This window comes from Monodelphis domestica, chromosome 7 (genome assembly GCF_027887165.1).
Source record: "Monodelphis domestica isolate mMonDom1 chromosome 7, mMonDom1.pri, whole genome shotgun sequence".
NCBI lineage: Eukaryota > Metazoa > Chordata > Mammalia > Didelphimorphia > Didelphidae > Monodelphis > Monodelphis domestica.
In genome coordinates, this window is record NC_077233.1 from 236267496 (window position 1) to 236284860 (window position 17365).

Here is a 17365-nt window from a genome sequence, read left to right on the forward strand (position 1 = left end):
CTTTTGAAATAATTATTTTTCTCACATGTTTATGAGACAAATATCCTTCCTGACTGAAAGAGATATGAGGCCACCTCATAGCTAGCAGATTAGTCAATATGACAGTAAAGGAAAATAATAAATGTTGGAAGGGTTGTGGCAAAATCAGGACACTACTGCATTGCTGGTGGAGTTGTGAATTAATCTAGCCATTCTGGAAGGCAATTTGGAATTATGCGCAAAGGGCTTTAAAAGACTGCGTACCATCTGATCCAGCAATAGCACTGCTGGGTTTCTACCCCAAAAAGATAATAAGGAAAAATACATGTACAAAAATATTCATAGCTGCACCTTGTGATGGCAAAAAATTGGAAAATGAGGTGTCCCTCGATTGGGGAACAGCTGAACAAATTGTGGTACATGATGGTGATGGAATATTATTGTGCTGTAAGGACTGATGATCTGGAGGCTTTCTATATAAGCTGGGAGAATTTCCAGGAACTGATGCAGAGGGCAGGGAAAAGAGTCATGTAAACATGGAAATTTTTTTTTAATTTTTTAAGAATTTAAATTAAAAAAATTTTTTTCAAGAGATGAGGAAAATCATTTTTTGATCAATTTAAGAATGCAAACATTAATAAAAAGGAATAGCTCATAGCTTCTTTAGATGCAATAGGAAAAGTGGGAAACAAATCTACAAATAGGAGTGATTAAAATTTAAGTACTTTCTATTTAATCCTTTGTAAGTATTTCTTTAATATCAATAGCCATGTTTATTCTCAAAATTGAAGTATTTGGCTATTTTGCCTATTTCTTATGAATATTTCTCTTTAAAGAAAGCTATTAGGTCATATTGGTCTGATAATCAGACTTTGTAGAGAATATTATCTAAGACACATTACTTTTATAATGATGAAACTATCACTTTTAAATTCCCCAAAATCAGCTTACCAAAGGAAAATACCATATGATGTATCTTATAAAATGACAGAACTTATAAATTACAATGAAAAAAGGTTGTACGTAACAAGTTAGAATGCCCTAAGACTATATATATACACCCTGCTTTATACTGTTGAGAAGTTTGACAGAGAAAAAGGAATTAAAGCAAAAGGAGAGAAAAAAAATGCAGACATTGGATAAGACCAAGCCTATATAATATGTGTACATGAAGAAAGCCTAATGCAGAGCTGTGCAATACCTGCTCTAACTGTTCAGGTGTCCATGGACTGTCCCCAATGACTCTCTTTGCTGCATAAAAACTCATTCCTGGAGGTGGCTGTGGAATCCCGGAGCCTCCAGCACCACTGGAAGAGGATCCCTGTCCAGAAGGCACATTCTGCCTACTCTGGGATTCATTCAACACATATCTAGAAAAAAAAAATGGAATTTTAACTCTTCTGTTAAGAGATGAATTACCTTTTTCTTTAATCTCAATGGAATAAATGTATATCAGAAATCAAAATTTCATTAAAAAGAAATATATGAATAATAAAATTATCTCCATACCCCAATAAGTGGTCTATTGTAACAATGTTTTTTCATTCTGTTTTATGACAAATCTCTACTAATAATACAATGCCAAAAAAAAAAGGTGTTTTTTTTCTCCATTCCTAGGCCAAACCATAATAACATTACACCCAAAGAAAAAATGTTCTGTGACATTAAGATAGCAATTACATTTCAATTCAATGATTCCTGCATCATATATCCTGTCAAACTGAACTACTTTATGTTCCCTGAGTATGTTCCTTCCTTTTTCTAACCATGTGCCACCGTTTTATGTTCCTCAAATCAGGAATGGACTATATGGTCCAATCTTTATCTCAATTCTATCCATATTTCTAATCCAGTAGACTATAAGTTTCTTAAAGAAAGAGACTGGCTGGTTTTTGTCTTTTCAACCACAATACCTTACACACTGCAGATATTTAATAAATGTTGCCTGAATTCATTCTTCAAAGCTCTCAGGAAAAGATACTCCTACATGAATACTTTTCAATTTCCCTCACAGGAGTGGGTATATCCCTTCTCTAATAATCATATTCTGATATATCTTATATTCAATTGTATATGGAAGAGTGAAAGATACATAGAATGTCCCCACTCCTCAAAATAAAACTCCAAAAAAGATCTAGAGGGTGCTCAAGACCAAATCCTGATCAGGAGATCCAAGGGCAAGACAAGGTACCAGATTCATACTAGGATACCACAAACAGGGAAGGCAGTTCAGGATGGGCTGTATACTGAGATAGCAGCAAATTTAAATGCAAGCAGTAGCTACATGGCTCAGATACCAGGAGCAAAGCAGAAACTCACCAGCTTCTATCTCAGTCTAATGCCAACAGAAAGATGTCACTATAAACTAACAGAGCTTCCCAGCTGGTGCTTAATGGCTGAGTCTTAGCATCAATCTACTGTTGCTTAGACCCAAACTTAGGTCAGGAACTTGCAAAGATCAGACCAGTGTCATACAGTGATTAGACGAATTGGGGAACACTGAAAGCTTGCCAATCTGTGTTGTCCTTGAGAACCTAGAATAACACAACACTCAATATCCTAAGAAAACAGCAACAGGTCAGCCCAGGGAAGGTTTGGACCTTCCCTTTAGAAGTATATAGAACTTGGACCTAAAATAAAATTCAAAATCAGAAAACAAGATGGAATATTGGAGAAAAGCAATAAAAGAATTCCACTGTAAAAATCTATAATAGTCACAGGGATGTACAAACCCTTAAGAAAAGAATGACTCAAAAACATCTACAAGCCAAAGCTCAAAGTAAAGTATAACATGGGCAAAAATTCATTCTGGAACAGATGAAGCAAAAGTTGTTTTTTAATGAGTTTTAAATATTTTTTATAAATGAAATAATAATATGAGAAGGAAAAAATGGTAAAGAAATGAGAATTATAGAAGTAAGAACTGGAAAGGGAACTAATAGCTTGGCACAAGAAGGTACAATACCTTGCCCAAGTAACAAATTACCAGAAAGTTTTAATGAATCAAATAGAAGTCAATGACACCATGAGACCACAGAAAACATTAAAAATATAGTCAAAAGACAGAAAACAAGGCCTGGGGGTATTTCTGTTAACACTTGATGATCTCGAAAGGAAGAGGAAAAGGAATATAGAGGGGAGGAACAGAAAGAAAATTTAAGAAAATTCTCTCACAGTTCAATGATATCAGTAGAAGTCTATACAAACAAGGAGAATGAAGTAGGAGGAGAAACCAACACCTGAACCTTACTGATTTATTCCTTTAAAACATATTTAAAGCAGCAACACTAACAAATAAGATTAGAATTCTTTTAACTTACCCATAAGGCATCAAGAGGACATCTAGCATGAAGTCCAAAAGAAGCTGTACAGTCTTTGGTTTCTCAGCAAGATTAAACGGAGAAGCTGCTTTAGACGGTTCAACAGGGTATTTCATGTGAAAAAGGGTTGGTATTAGAAGATGCATTAAGCTGAAAAGAATTGTTTATGAAAATTATTTTAAAATAAATTTTTATACCTCATATATAAGACACAAAGCAGGAAATAAATTATTAAGAATGGCCATCATGGCAATATGGATTCTGTTCATAAAGATTGGCAGTGCTCACACAAAGCAAAATACTGAAAATATATTTTTTTAAAAACAGGGAAAATTGTCCCTGCTCTCAAAGAGATCACATTCTAGTTGGAAGAGACAATACATATAAATGTTTAGAACAAGAGATCAGAAAGGCCTGGAAATCATAAAGGTTCAATGGTAAAGTGGATGGCAAAGACCAGGGGTCATTCACAGGCAGGAATAGATCAACTGATATGGTTAACTTCCTATTTACTGAGAGAAATATACCCTCATAAGGAATATCTTCCACTAATATAGTTGAGCATCTTCTATCAAACTATTCCTCTTAAGAAAGGGAAGTTAGGTAACTTGCCCAGGGTCAGAAAATCAGTATCAGAAGTGGAACTGAACTGGGTGTGTCTTGCTAACTGAGGAGCAAACTCTCTATCCCTCATATCAATTATACCACCTCTGTAATGGATGGATGGATAGATGGACAGATGGATAGATGAATGAATGGATAAATACAAAATACAGATAAAAAGATACATATTTCCCCTTTTGGTATACAAGGTTTTCTAGAAATTGTGAAAAAAAATACTATAAACCTATTGTTAAATTTACATATAGTCTCTTTAAATTTATATATATTCTTTAAAGACTCATGTGAGTCAGCTATCCCATTAAAGATCAGTTGTAATTATTATTTTTCTTTACTTTTCCCCTCACAAATTTCAACTAACTTAAGATTCATAAGTGAAAACCAAAAGGGAACTTGTTTCCCTCATTTAAAATGTTCCCAATATTTCATCCTTTAAAAGCACCATGTTCAAATCCAATGTAATGGACTTTGCTACTAGTAACAATGCAACAAGGCAAGACACCCCTGAAGGACTTATATGAAAAAATGCTAACCACATTGAGAGAAAGAACTGTGGGAGTACAAATACAAAAGATGAACATTTGACATCACTTATCATATGTATATATGGGTAAGTGATTTGGGGTTTAGGCTTTTTAAAAAATCATTCTTTAACAAAAGTGAATATATTGAAATAAATATCAAGTGAATTGCTTGTCAGCTCTGGGACAGGGGAGTGAAGAGGAGAGGGAAAGAAAATGAGTCATGTAAACATGGAAAAATATTTAAAAATTAAAATTAAAAATAAAATAAAAGCACCATGTTCAGATACAGGCTGTTTTCTAAGTGAGTAATATGTTGATGAAATGCCACGCCACATGTATAATTTTAGCAGTTACATAAATTAGATGCTTTAAAATTCACACATCAGTAGAATGCTGAATTTGCACACTCCTGATTATCCTGGCATTCAGAATTTTAGCAAAATCATAAAGAGGTAACAAAGGAAGAGCAGCTAGGTGACTCAGTGGATTGGGCCAGGCCTAGAGACGGAAGGTCCGGGGTTCAAATCTGGCCTTACACACTTCTTAGCTGTGTCACCCTGGGCAAATCACTTAGTCTAGTCCTTACCACTCTTTTGCCTTGGGATCAATACACAGTAATTATTTTAAAATAGAAACTAAGGGTTAAAAAAATAACAAAGGTTATCCAGTAGTTATGAGACAGTTAAAAGAGGTAGAGGTTTCACATCATTCTAATTCAAACTAAATGAACATAGTGCTTACTTTAAATCAATGTTAGTATTTTAATTTATTTTACACAGAAGTCATCAAGAAAACCCATACCTATCCTGCTGAGGCTGAGGCTTCCCTTCCATTGCAGTAAGAAGTGTAGGGGCAAGTTCACATTGTTTTTCCACTGGTAAGCGAGGATAGCCCATCTTAACATAAATTATAGTAAAATTCTAGAAAGGAAAGGGAGAAAACCAAATATCAAAATAAATGAAATCTGACTTTAATCAAAAAACATTGTTTATGACCATCAGGTAATCTAGATTAATTATTTTTGGTAACTAATAGCATCATCTTCCCTTCCATAATATTTTTGCTTTTTTGACTTTAAGTCAATTATCAGATTTGAAGGGGGGGGAAAAATCACCAATGAATTAAAGTGTAAATACTTAAGACTATTGAATTTGAGGAAGAAATATAATCTGAAATTCTCATCACTTTAACACTGACAATGGAAAAAAAAAAGGTCTACACACTACAAATTTCTTAAAGTTTTAAGCTAATTAAGTTGTAAACTGCACTAAGACTTTTGGGATATCCTATATAAGTAAACCTTGTCCACACAGTCAAACGGCAGACTCTTTGAGTCAGTGAAATCTTTGGAAATCACATCAACTCTTCCAGGTTAGGCAATTTTTCATACATAATTTGCCAGTAATATATTATACAACTTTTGTTAGTATATGTAAATATATTGTGTTCAATTTCTGTAACAAAGAACTGCCATTTTTGCTCATTTCTGAAATACTTCAATTTATGTAACTTAAAAATACTTTTACATTATAACTGCACCTAAACAAAAAACAGGAATATCAACATTTATTTAGGGAAAGCCAAGTGCTACAGTTTGGTTGAAATATATAGTACATAAGTGGGAAATGAGGCCTAAAAGATAGGCTGGAGCCATCTATGATGGGCAATAGGGAAGTACTTAGAATGTTTCAATAAGGGAACGTGACAGATTGTTAGGTAAATTGGTAAGTAGTAAAAATTAGAGACATGTTGGAGATAATGAAAGTCTGACCTAGAATGGCAGATGGAAAGAAATAGATATGAGATATTTCAAACAGAATCAGTAGGACTTTGTGAAACATTAGAAGTGGAAAATGAAAAAAGAAAAAAGAGAAAGGTCAGAGATGATCATCTGATTTATAAAAATTCAATTGATACAATTTTCTGGTAACATAGAACAAAATATATATCTATAATGTGGTCAGAGGTAAGCAGCTTAAGAAATAGCTAAAGGAATGCCACTCAACACTTGAACCTTCCTAGAGAGGAAAAAGTACTACATCTATTGCAAGGACATCCAGTAAAGAGAGGAGGCATTATTATATGGTATCAAGACTACTTATATGTGCAAACCTTGAAAATAACAGATATTTTTTTTCCAAAACCCCCTACAATACAAAAGGAACAAGATGAAAGACATATAAACAAAAAGTTTTTTTTCAAATCAAACTATGTTTCTTGCTTTTCCCTCTAGGTTTTTTTTTTAACCCTTACCACCTTCCATCTTAGAATCAATACTGTCTATTGGTTCCCAGGCAGAAGAGTGGTAAGGGGTAGGCAATGGGGATTAAGTGACTTGCCCAAGGTCATATAACTAGGAAGTATATGAGGCCAGATGTGAACCCAGGACCTATCAACTCTAGCCCTGGCTCTCAATCCACAGAGCCATTAAGCTGCCCTCTAAATTTTTGTAAAAATTTATCATTCAGTTACTTATTGTATTCCCACTTATCCTCCAAAACTCTTTCCATATTTTTTCTTTGATTAGGAAAATAATTTCTTTCATGGCCAAGTTCCCTTTTCTGCTGTATAATGTCCCTCCACTGACCAACTCTCAGAGTTTCCTTTAAAGTCATCTCTTTGGAAAAGTATTCATGGAAAACAAGAACACTGCTAAAAAAAAATATCCTTTAAATTTCAACTATAAAAAATCTATGTCCAAATTTCAGGCTTTCCAATTAATTAAGAAAACATTATTTTTTAAGGAACCATTATAAGTCAGTTAAACAATCTTAAGAAAACCACTCACTGTGACAAAGGAAACTGCAGCAGGATCCTGGTACTGAACCAATAAAGTCTCTACTGGAAGCTGTATTTTTGGACGGCTCTTTATTCGTTTATTCAAGTGGACCAATAGCTCCATGACCTAGAGTAAAAAAGAGGCAACTTCTCAACAACTACATCATCAATAAATTTAGTATTAAAAAATTCATATTATTTACATATGAGTCAACAATTCACAGTAACTATGGAAGGGGATCTAAGTAAGGAAGTTATAGGTGTTTTTCTTTCCTTTCTGTGCAGTTTCTTTTCTAGATTGTGGCAAAAAAACACCCAAATTTTAGAGTTGTATTTGGCCACCATTCTTGTACTGAAAAAACAAACCATATGGTCAAGAAAGCATATAACCAGAAACAAGAGAACTGGATTTGCAAAGAATATTGTTATACAAACTTTTAGGTAAAATGTTAATTCCATTTTAATGATTTCATAAACAAACCTAAATAAACCCTGGCTTAGTTTATGAAACCTAGCTAACTTCCACAGTTTGAAAACCAAGTTTTAAAACCTTGTTCTCCAAGACTGAATAACAACCCAAATATACATAGCACTTTATAATTTCAAAAACTTGTTTCTCACAAAAATACTTTGTGGTAAGTTTGAAAGAGCCTTAATCAGTTCTTTGAATTAGGAAAGGGTCTCAGTGAGAATGATTTGCATAATTACATAGTAAGCAAAGACTGAGCTTTTCCTTATTTACAGGATCCAGAACTCTTACCATACCAATTATCAGAATAAATTAAAACCATTAAAATATTAGGGAACACAATTGTTAGAAGTCAAAATTCATACATGTCACAGGCAAGAAATAATATGTTTTTTAATTGTCATTACTACACAAATGTTTCTCTGTTGCTGGTCTGTTAGTATCTTCATCTGTTTGAAATGTTTTAATTTAAAATCTTTCAAAAGAAACAATGTTGGGGGCAGCTAGGTAGCTCAATGGATTGAGAGCCAGGCCTAGAGACGGGAGGTCCTAGGTTCAAATCCGGCCTCAGCCACTTCCTAGCTGTGTGACCCTGGGCAAGTCACTTGACCCCCATTGCCTACCCTTACCACTCTTCTGCCTTGGAGCCAATACACAGTATTGACTCCAAGACGGAAGGTAAGGGTTTTAAAAAAAAAAGAAACAATGTTCATTTGAATCACAACATTCATAAAGTTCCACAAGTCTTTTTCACAAGATCAGAAGAGATACAATGAATAAAATGAATTAAATTTAACAAAATTTTCTAACAATCACTATAAAAGCTACCAAAATAGTGTAAAAGTCTTGACTTCTAAGGAGCTTACAACTTCATTAAGTAAATAAATCACAAACAATACAAGTCAGAAAATAATTAAGTATAAATATTAGAAGTTCTACAAGAATCAAGAGATAATAACTAAAAGAAATCAATATGAGCTTTGAGTGGTAAGAAGGTAAATTCAAGATCTGCTCTCTATTGCCCCTCTATTGGGAATCCCTGGAAGAGAAAAGAGAACATTAAAGGCTCAGAGACAGCTAGGAACAAAATATATTTGAAGGACATTAAAAATCTCCGTCTAAATGGATCAGAAGGTTCAAGATAGTATGTGCATATGGTGGGATAAGATTATAAAAGGTCTTAAATGTAACTAAAGTAAATTGGATTTTATCTTGTAAGAAATATAAAGTCACCAAGTCTGGCAGCAGACAGAAAAAGGCTAGACAGAGAGATGGGTGATATAAGATAAGACACAAGCAATTAGTGGCCTGAACTAGAGTGGAGATAGTAGGAACAGAAAAGGAGTAGAGATCAACCTAGAATTTCTAGAGAAGAATGAAAAGAAATCAGTAACCACACCAAGATAGAGACAATATAAAACAATTAAGTTGTAAGCAGAAACTTCGAAATGTCATAGTTGATTCATTAAATGTCCAGGAAGGCTAGGCTTCTATATGAAAGGCAATGACTTAATTAGCTGAACATGGTACATGTATTCTGGAAGTAAAATAATTTGTTTTTTTTTCCAAAGTCTTTAAACAGAAACAAATTCACTTAAGCAAATAATCCAGAATATTCTGGGAAAAAAAGTAACATATTTGCCTGTTGTACCCACATGCAGAAGGATCCTAGAACCTTATTGGAATCTAGAAGTATGTTAATACTTCCTAATAAAAGAATAATACTTCCTAATAAAAGCCAACTCCCTCAGACACCAGACAAAGATGGTTGGTGAGGTGAGGAGGCACATGCAACACTACAACTAAATATTTTATAATCCTAACTATTCTAATTCAGATGTCAAAAATGAATCCTACTTTAAAGAAAAGCTAATATTTATAAGCACTTAAGTGAAATACACACATTAATTCATTTGATCTTCAGGATCTATGAGACAAATATTATTATAATACCTCTTTTACTAGATGAAACTGAGGCTCAAAGAGGTATCATGTAGAGATAATACTTAATATATAAAATATTTGTCTGATCAGATATAAAATGAAATTCATTACCAAAAATTTTTCCTACTTACTCTCACCTAAAAATGAGAAATAAATTCCACCCATGTTAGTGGCCTCCTGGAGCTGAAGGATTCTCTTCTACAAACCCCATTTGCCAGCTCATCACTACCTGTACCCCAGAGGACCATAACTATGATTTAAAATGCAAAACTTCAAACTAGAGGAACTAATAAAACATAGGAACTAAAATTTAGTAACTGTAAATCTTCAAAAATATTAGATTAATTCTTTGTCTTATCTAGTCCACAAAAGCTAAATCACATACATCAGGTTTTCAAGGGCTGAAAATAATGTATCTAAACCACATCTATCAAACAAATGAAAAACGGAAAAGTTGTTCCAAGACTGTCAGAGCAAACTATACAGAAACACTTCATATATACCTAACATCAAAGTTCTCTCTATATGGTATATGATGAAATAGAAATGCCATTAAAGGAAACAAACACAAGAAGATTCACTGAGAAATATACAATTCTGAGAGTGCAGAGTCTCAAGATATTTGAAAGAGAAGGAAATACCTATTTATATATATAAATGAGGGGGAAAAGTAAAGTTCATTATTATTAGGTAAAAGCAATTGAGAAAATGTCAAAAACTAATATATCATCTACCTATTTTTCCACCTCTATAAGATCTATGAAAACAATCTGTACATGTATTAAGTGAAAAATCCTGTGAATGAGAAAAGATGGGTTTTCACAAATTATTTTCTACAACAGACCATATCTTTTTAATAATACTTAAAAAAGGAATAAAACAAAGGACTAAAAAAGGAAATAGAAGATTCTATTTTTTTGTATATTGACTATAAGAAGCCAGAGCCAAATATATAATACAAAATACAAAAAATCTTAAATGCTTTAATAAAATAAATTTTCTGCTTTGGGCATTTGATCCTTTATGCCCTCAAATATAAGTAGGTTGCATCTCACATGTGTGACAAGGAAATCACTTTAAAAGACTGATATATATTAATTTAAGGTCGCCAAGGAATTCAGCTATGTAATTCCTAAATGAAAACTCAAGTCAGCCGTCAACCTTTTATAGAGTTTAATTACAAACAGGAGGAAGAAAGGAGTTAGAGATAGAGAGAGAGGGAGAGAGAAAGGGGAGAGAAGGGAATAGGGCTTAAATACCCCTTCTGTTTAGGCTGGGCCAAAAGGCCCAAGCCCTTAGATAGCTGGGGCAAAGAAAGGAGATCAGTCCCTATTACTCACGTGACCAAAATGGAGAAACAGTCTCAGAGGCCTCCACCTCCAGCTTCCTTCAGAGCAAGCTTCTCAGAGCACCTCTCCCACAACTCAGAGCCAAAACTCTCCAACCCACCCCTCAGTCCTCAGACCCTGCTATCTTTAAGGAAACCATCCAAGTTCCCTCCCCTCAGTTCTCACATCTACCTATCACTGTCCATCAATTTCCCTGTGCCAATGGTGGTTCTAGCTTAACCCAGGACCACCCAGAGGTCTGTGGCTTTGCACATGTCTGTTGAAGGTCATATTCTCAAATAATTAAATCTTGATCTTTTGCTACAGCCCTTCCTAAATCCTGTTACCCTGAGTAGGGTAGAGATTGGAATAATTAAATTTTGATCTATGCTGCAGCCCTTCCTAAATCCTGTTAGGACTGAGTAGGGTGGAGATTGCAATTTCCAAGACCTGGTTCTGTCATTCCAAATATCTCCATTGTATCAATTCTAAAATCAATCATGACTCAAAGAAATTCCTGTTCTATGCTTAAGCATAGGTCAAAGCCCTTTCCATTGTTCAGCAAAAGGTTTCTGTCCTAAAGTAATCTTAAGAAGGGAGGAGGAGGAACCTCCCATGCCAATGGGGTTCACATTCCAATAGAGTTCCCACTCTCAATAGGAAATTTTTCAAGTATGAAATTTCCCAATGGTGAAATTTCCAACATTTATAAGTCTAAGAAATTTTAAGGTTTACAATCCCCCCTGATGATCATTGGGAGACTAGTCTCCCCATTGATCATTTAACATAATCATTTTGTAGTTCTAAATTCACTTCTAACTAAAGATATACACAATATTCAATTTTCCAAGGGAAATTAGAATAGTGATAGAGGAAATAGAAAAGAAAAGAAAGCAAAACCAATGTTTGCTAGGCGCATTGACAGAAAGCCAAATTAGGGGCAGTCCCTTTTGGCATAAATGTGTACAGTTACAATAAATGTTCAATCAAAAGTTCAGTCCAATCAATCACATCCAAAGTTCATTCTTGATCTTCTTGATGAAATGTAGGTTTTCGGCATCTTTCTGAAACAGTTCATTCTCTGGATATAAAAATTTCAAGCTTTTTTCTTGAAGATCCTTTCTCGAAACAGAATCAAAATCTTTGATTTTTATAACACATGCATGTGTTAAAAATCCCACAAGAATCTTTGAATAATATAACAAATAATTTTGTTCAATTGTGCAACTGACTGATCATTAGTGAAGCATAAAACAAGTAGGCATATGCCCGCCAAATATGTTTACCATTGTCAGAGAAGATGTTCAACAAGAATCTAAAAGGAAGGATTCCTAATCGTGAGGTCTTTCAAGTTGTCCAACTTGCAATGACTTTAAACTGCTTAGATCAAGCATCCAGTAGAGCCTATTAGATGAAAGTCAAATTAAGCTCAACTATTTACACAGGGGAAAAAGTGGAGTAAAGAATTTCTATTGCTCAGATTATGATATGCAGTTAGGTGGCATGAGTCAGACACTGCAGATGGACAATGAAATGGTCCTGAAATTCAAGTGGAGAGTGAGCTGTTGTTATCTTTTGAAAATTACAAAGTTTTTAAACCATGTGATGTTAAGAGATTTAGAGAAAGGCTCTCTATCCTGATAACTAGAGGATTTAGAAAAGGACATGGGTAAGAATTGTACAAGATAAGAAAGAGAGTATATAATTTGTGATATGCACCAGTAGAGGGAGCACTCACATCAATAAGTGGCTTATCCAAGAAATAATAGTTACACAGGTGCTTTTCTCTGAAGATCATCAGCAAGGGTATGGAAAAGATGAATGGTGGTGGTTAATAACTGCCTGCTTAGAGTTAATAAGGCAGCTACTGTCAATATTATAAGTTAATTGTCTTTTTTATCCAAGATAAAGGAGAAATTCCATTGAAAATAATCACTGAAAATAAAAACTATATGTAAGTTTTTCTATGAAGACATGCCCAAGAATTATATGAATCCAAAATGAGTTCCATTTGCATTTTCACATTCTGTGAGATTCTTGTCCCTATCATGCTGTAAATTCCACCTGAGAGAAAGCAGAAGAATGGGGGGGGGGGGGGTTTGAGATGAATTATCTCTAAATCTCTTGCTATATCCACTGGGTATCACTTGCTCTCCTTACATGATGAGCCCACCTTTTCTAGTCATACATTTGTTTGAGAATACTTTTTATGCCAATATTCCTGTAAAATTCTTTGGGGACATGATGCTCAATATCTGCAATAGTCAAAGGACCCATCGCCACTAGCTGATGCTTCGGCTATTAGCTTTCTTAAGACTCCTTTGCTACCTTTTAATGTTAAATCTTTTTTTTTATACCACAGTTGTTAAGACTATCTTCTTCCTCAAATTATCTTTTATTTATCTGTGCACGTGCACAGATATATTCAGTGAAATAGCAGGTAAACTCCTTAAGGACAGGAACCTGTCTATCCCCAGCACCTACAACAGTGCCTTACACAAAGTAAGTGCTTTAAAAAGTTTGTTGAATTGAATCCAGTCTCTAGATTAAGAAAAACGAGACAGAAATAATCATAATGATAGCTAATATTTATATAGTGCTTAACTACATTCCATGTACTGTGCTAAGCACTTTACAATTATGATCTCATTGAATCCTCACAAAAACCCTGAGAGGTACTGCTATTATCATCCTCATTTTTCATATGAGGAAACTTGGGCAGTCAAGAGTTAAGTGACTTTCCCAGGATCACAGAGCTGATAAATATATAAGGTTAGATCTAAACTCAGGTCTTACTAACTCCAAACCTGGTCTTCTATCTACTGCATCATCTAGCTGCCTCAACTAAGAGAACAGAAGATTTAAAAAAAAAAGAATATGAGTTCAAATTAATTAAAGGAATTGCAAAAGAGCGCCAAGCCACCCTTGTTGAAGTAAGTCATCAAACTTCAATGAATTAAATTTCAGGTCACTGAAAGGGCAGATGAAATTTCTAAGCCAATGAAAATCTGAAATATAATAAAAATTAAGAAATATGACTGCTGAAGAGAGGCAAATGTCTCAGTTTTTTAAAAAGCCAAAAGAGAGGTTTCTTTAAATCTACAGGCTAATATTCCTGACTTCAATTTTCTGCCAAAATTCTAAAACATTACCAGAAAGATGGTTTTCAAAATCTCAGAAAAGGAAGCAGTAACAAGTGTGGCACTCCAGACAGATTATGGAAAACTAAATTTATTTTCTCCAAAGTGACTAGACAGAAATTATAGCTCCGTGTAAAGGCAAAACTTCCTAACCATCAGAGCCATCCAAAATTGGAATTAGTTATCTTCATAAATAGTGATTACTTAATTCGAATGTAAAAGTGAAGCTTAATGACATCTGTCAAGAATATTAAAAGAAAATCCACTTCGAGTATAGATTGAATTATATAACTTATGAACTCCTTTCAACATGTATTAATCTTTGAAAAGCAAAAAAACCCATATTTAACAAATTTTAAAAAAATCAAATGATATGGCTTTCCTTATAATCTAAAATTCCTCAATATAACTTCACATACATTACAAATTATCCAGCAATATCCTACTTCACAAGTAAAATATATCCATCAGCTAATGTTAAAATGGCAAATCAAAATTATCTCAAATTTTAAAATCTGGCTAATGTCCACATTATACAAGGAGTTCAGCTTGATTCACTCACTATTTATCATGGACTTCAAGGAACCACAACTGTTTCCTCCCAAACATGCTTGTTTTGGTTTTTTGAAGAAATAGAAATATAATTTTAGCCAGAGAATATCATTCCCAAAATAAACTACCTTATACCTAACAGTGTTCGTTAGCATGGCTACCAGAATACCAGTATTTCAGAATGTAGCAATTAAACTTGCAGTAATTACCTAATAAATATCTGCTGAATAACAAAAGACAGAGAAGTCACAAAGGCCACACAGATAGATAATTAAGATCTAAGACCTAATCTGTTATGAAACCTGAAAAAAATCTTATATATCAATTTAATCATGTAATCAAATCAGATATGCTGTTTCATCAACTGATATAGCAAACTTACTTTTTTGCGAACTCCTTCCTGTGTGCTAGACAGTTTGAGCAAAACAGGAGGAAGGAATTTAGAGATAATATTCTGTAACTGCTCATCTGTTTCAGCATGACCAAGTCGTAAGAAGACTCGCTCAAGTTGATCTGTAATTTGAAAAGGAGAAAAAGGTATGAAAACATAGCAAATCACAAATTCAAATGTCGGGGTTTGGTTTGGTTTTTTTAATCCATTTCATCAAGTTGCCAAACTTCATTAATGCTTAAGCATAGGTCAACTATTAATGAAGAATCAGAATGTCAATAAGGACAATTTTAAAAATAAATATATACAAGTACATACGGGGAAGGGAGTGTCAGTCTAATAAACACAAACCCAGGCACTACATTTTTATAAGATTAACATATTGCCAAAATAACAAGACAACCAATACAGATTTCTACTCCATCCTCAAAAGCCAGCAAGTGAAATGGCCGAATGTGATGATTCAGGAGCCATAACCATATAACTAGTCTCTGATGCAACTAGCAACATTCTTTCACCTCCAAGAGTGGTATAACATAGTCTCTAAATTTTCTTTAATAAGGAACACAGGGAGGGGTAATTCCCAATATTCTTTATTTACCCTAAGTTCTGAGGGACTTCTGAGCCTTTTGTTGTTAAACCTGTATAAAGAGTCTTCTAGCTCTGGGAAATATGCCACCTCCTCCCCAGTCAGGAGGCGATAGAAAAGAAAGATTTATTGCCCTTTGGGGAAGATGACAAAAATACCTAAAACAGCTGTTAGAATCTCAAACCCATTTCTACATCTCACCAAGTTCGTTATAATACTAACTGAGCCACTTCACAGAAAACCTAGCTGATATTGCCACAGCCCTAGCTGCCCTGGATCTGAGGCAGTAATTTCCAACTTCTTCAGAATCATGCCATTCAAGAGTAGCTTTCTGATTATTGTGCTATGTATACATGTGTGTGTGATCCAATACACAACAACATATGAAGTTTCTTGTCATTTAACTGGGACTGAGGATGCAATGAAAAATCTACTAAAATATATTAAAAGGAGAAGCAGCAGCATGGTGTAGTAGAAAAAAAACTAGTGACATAGATTGGTAAAAGGAATTTTCTCATCCAGATCTTCTCTCTAACTAATGAATCACAAATCTAATCCCTATACTATTCTATGCCTATTTATACACTATGTATATTTTTTTCACACACACATTTTGATTTTTATATAATAAGAATTTCATGACACTATTTCTGAAAACTATTGAAACCTTGGGCTATTATTCAATGAGGATTGGGATTTATTGTTCTAAAGACTAAAGATCTAAAGATAGACATTTTTAAAGATATGCCCTCTAAAACATCCTCTCAAAACCATCCAATCCAACAACCATTTTAATTAGGGCCTACTATAGGCAAAGTGTTAGAAATACAAAGAAAAGACGTCACCAGACTCAGAAGTTTCATTCCATTCCCCTGGATTCCTCCATGTAAATAATTATATGCATGATTTGTATAAATTGCTTCAAGAGTTCCCCTCTAACAAGTAGAGGACAACTTGGGAAAGGATTTATAAAAGATGGAGAATGAGGTGACTTGAGAAAGAGAGCTGAAGAAAGAGAAGGAATACTCCATGCATGGGAGAACACCTGTACAAAAAGTCCAGAGGAAGGAAAAAGATTACCAAATTTGGAAAATAGCAAGTAGTCCAGGTTGACTAAAATGTATAGTATGTGATAAAGAGGTTAACAAACAAGGTAAGCTGAAACCAAATTGGAAGGGCTTTAAAAGCTAAGCTAAGAGACTTACATTTTATCCCACAGGTAAAAAGTTCTTAAAAGGAAGAATGGAATAGTCAGACTTGTAGTTTAGAAAGATTTTGGCAACTGCAGAAAGTGTAAGGGGTGGGGTGGGGGTGGGGGGGGGCTTGGGGGGAGATAGTCCAATAAAGAAGTTATAGCAATAATTCAGGAAAGATGAAAAGGGCCTAAACTATGGTCATAGCCTTGTAAGTGTAGACAAAGGGACAGATAAGAGATGCTAGGAAGGTAGACTTCATTCAATACTCTACCACTGACTGGATAGGAAAAGTGAGAAAAGATTTACCTCCAAAATATTAAACCTGAGTGTCTAGAAAGACAATGGTGCCCTCAATAGAAATAAGAAAATTTGCAGTGGATTTCAGTTTGGAGGAAAAGCGAGTGGAGAAGGAAAGGGAAAATATTAAGTTCTCTTTTGACATGTTGAGTTTAAGATAACCATGAGCTCAGAGGTTATCTAAATGAATAGAAATAACTAGAAGTTACTGGGAACTGACGAGATCACTAAAAAAGA

The 17365-nt window shown here is 34.2% G+C and overlaps 1 protein-coding gene across 11 annotated transcripts in view; it reads right to left on the minus strand.

Annotated features, from left to right (window-relative positions):
* ECPAS (Ecm29 proteasome adaptor and scaffold) overlaps positions 1 to 17365 on the minus strand; it is a 145200-nt gene that overhangs the window by 84333 nt on the left and 43502 nt on the right. For all 11 annotated transcript variants that reach the window (XM_056806589.1, XM_056806590.1, XM_056806597.1 and 8 more), the window contains 5 exons: positions 15038 to 15168; positions 7233 to 7349; positions 5246 to 5364; positions 3300 to 3449; positions 1181 to 1349 (listed from right to left, as the gene is read on the minus strand). In XM_056806589.1, the coding sequence (XP_056662567.1) occupies positions 1181 to 1349; positions 3300 to 3449; positions 5246 to 5364; positions 7233 to 7349; positions 15038 to 15168 (686 nt within the window). The remainder of the gene's footprint in view (positions 1 to 1180; positions 1350 to 3299; positions 3450 to 5245; positions 5365 to 7232; positions 7350 to 15037; positions 15169 to 17365) is intronic.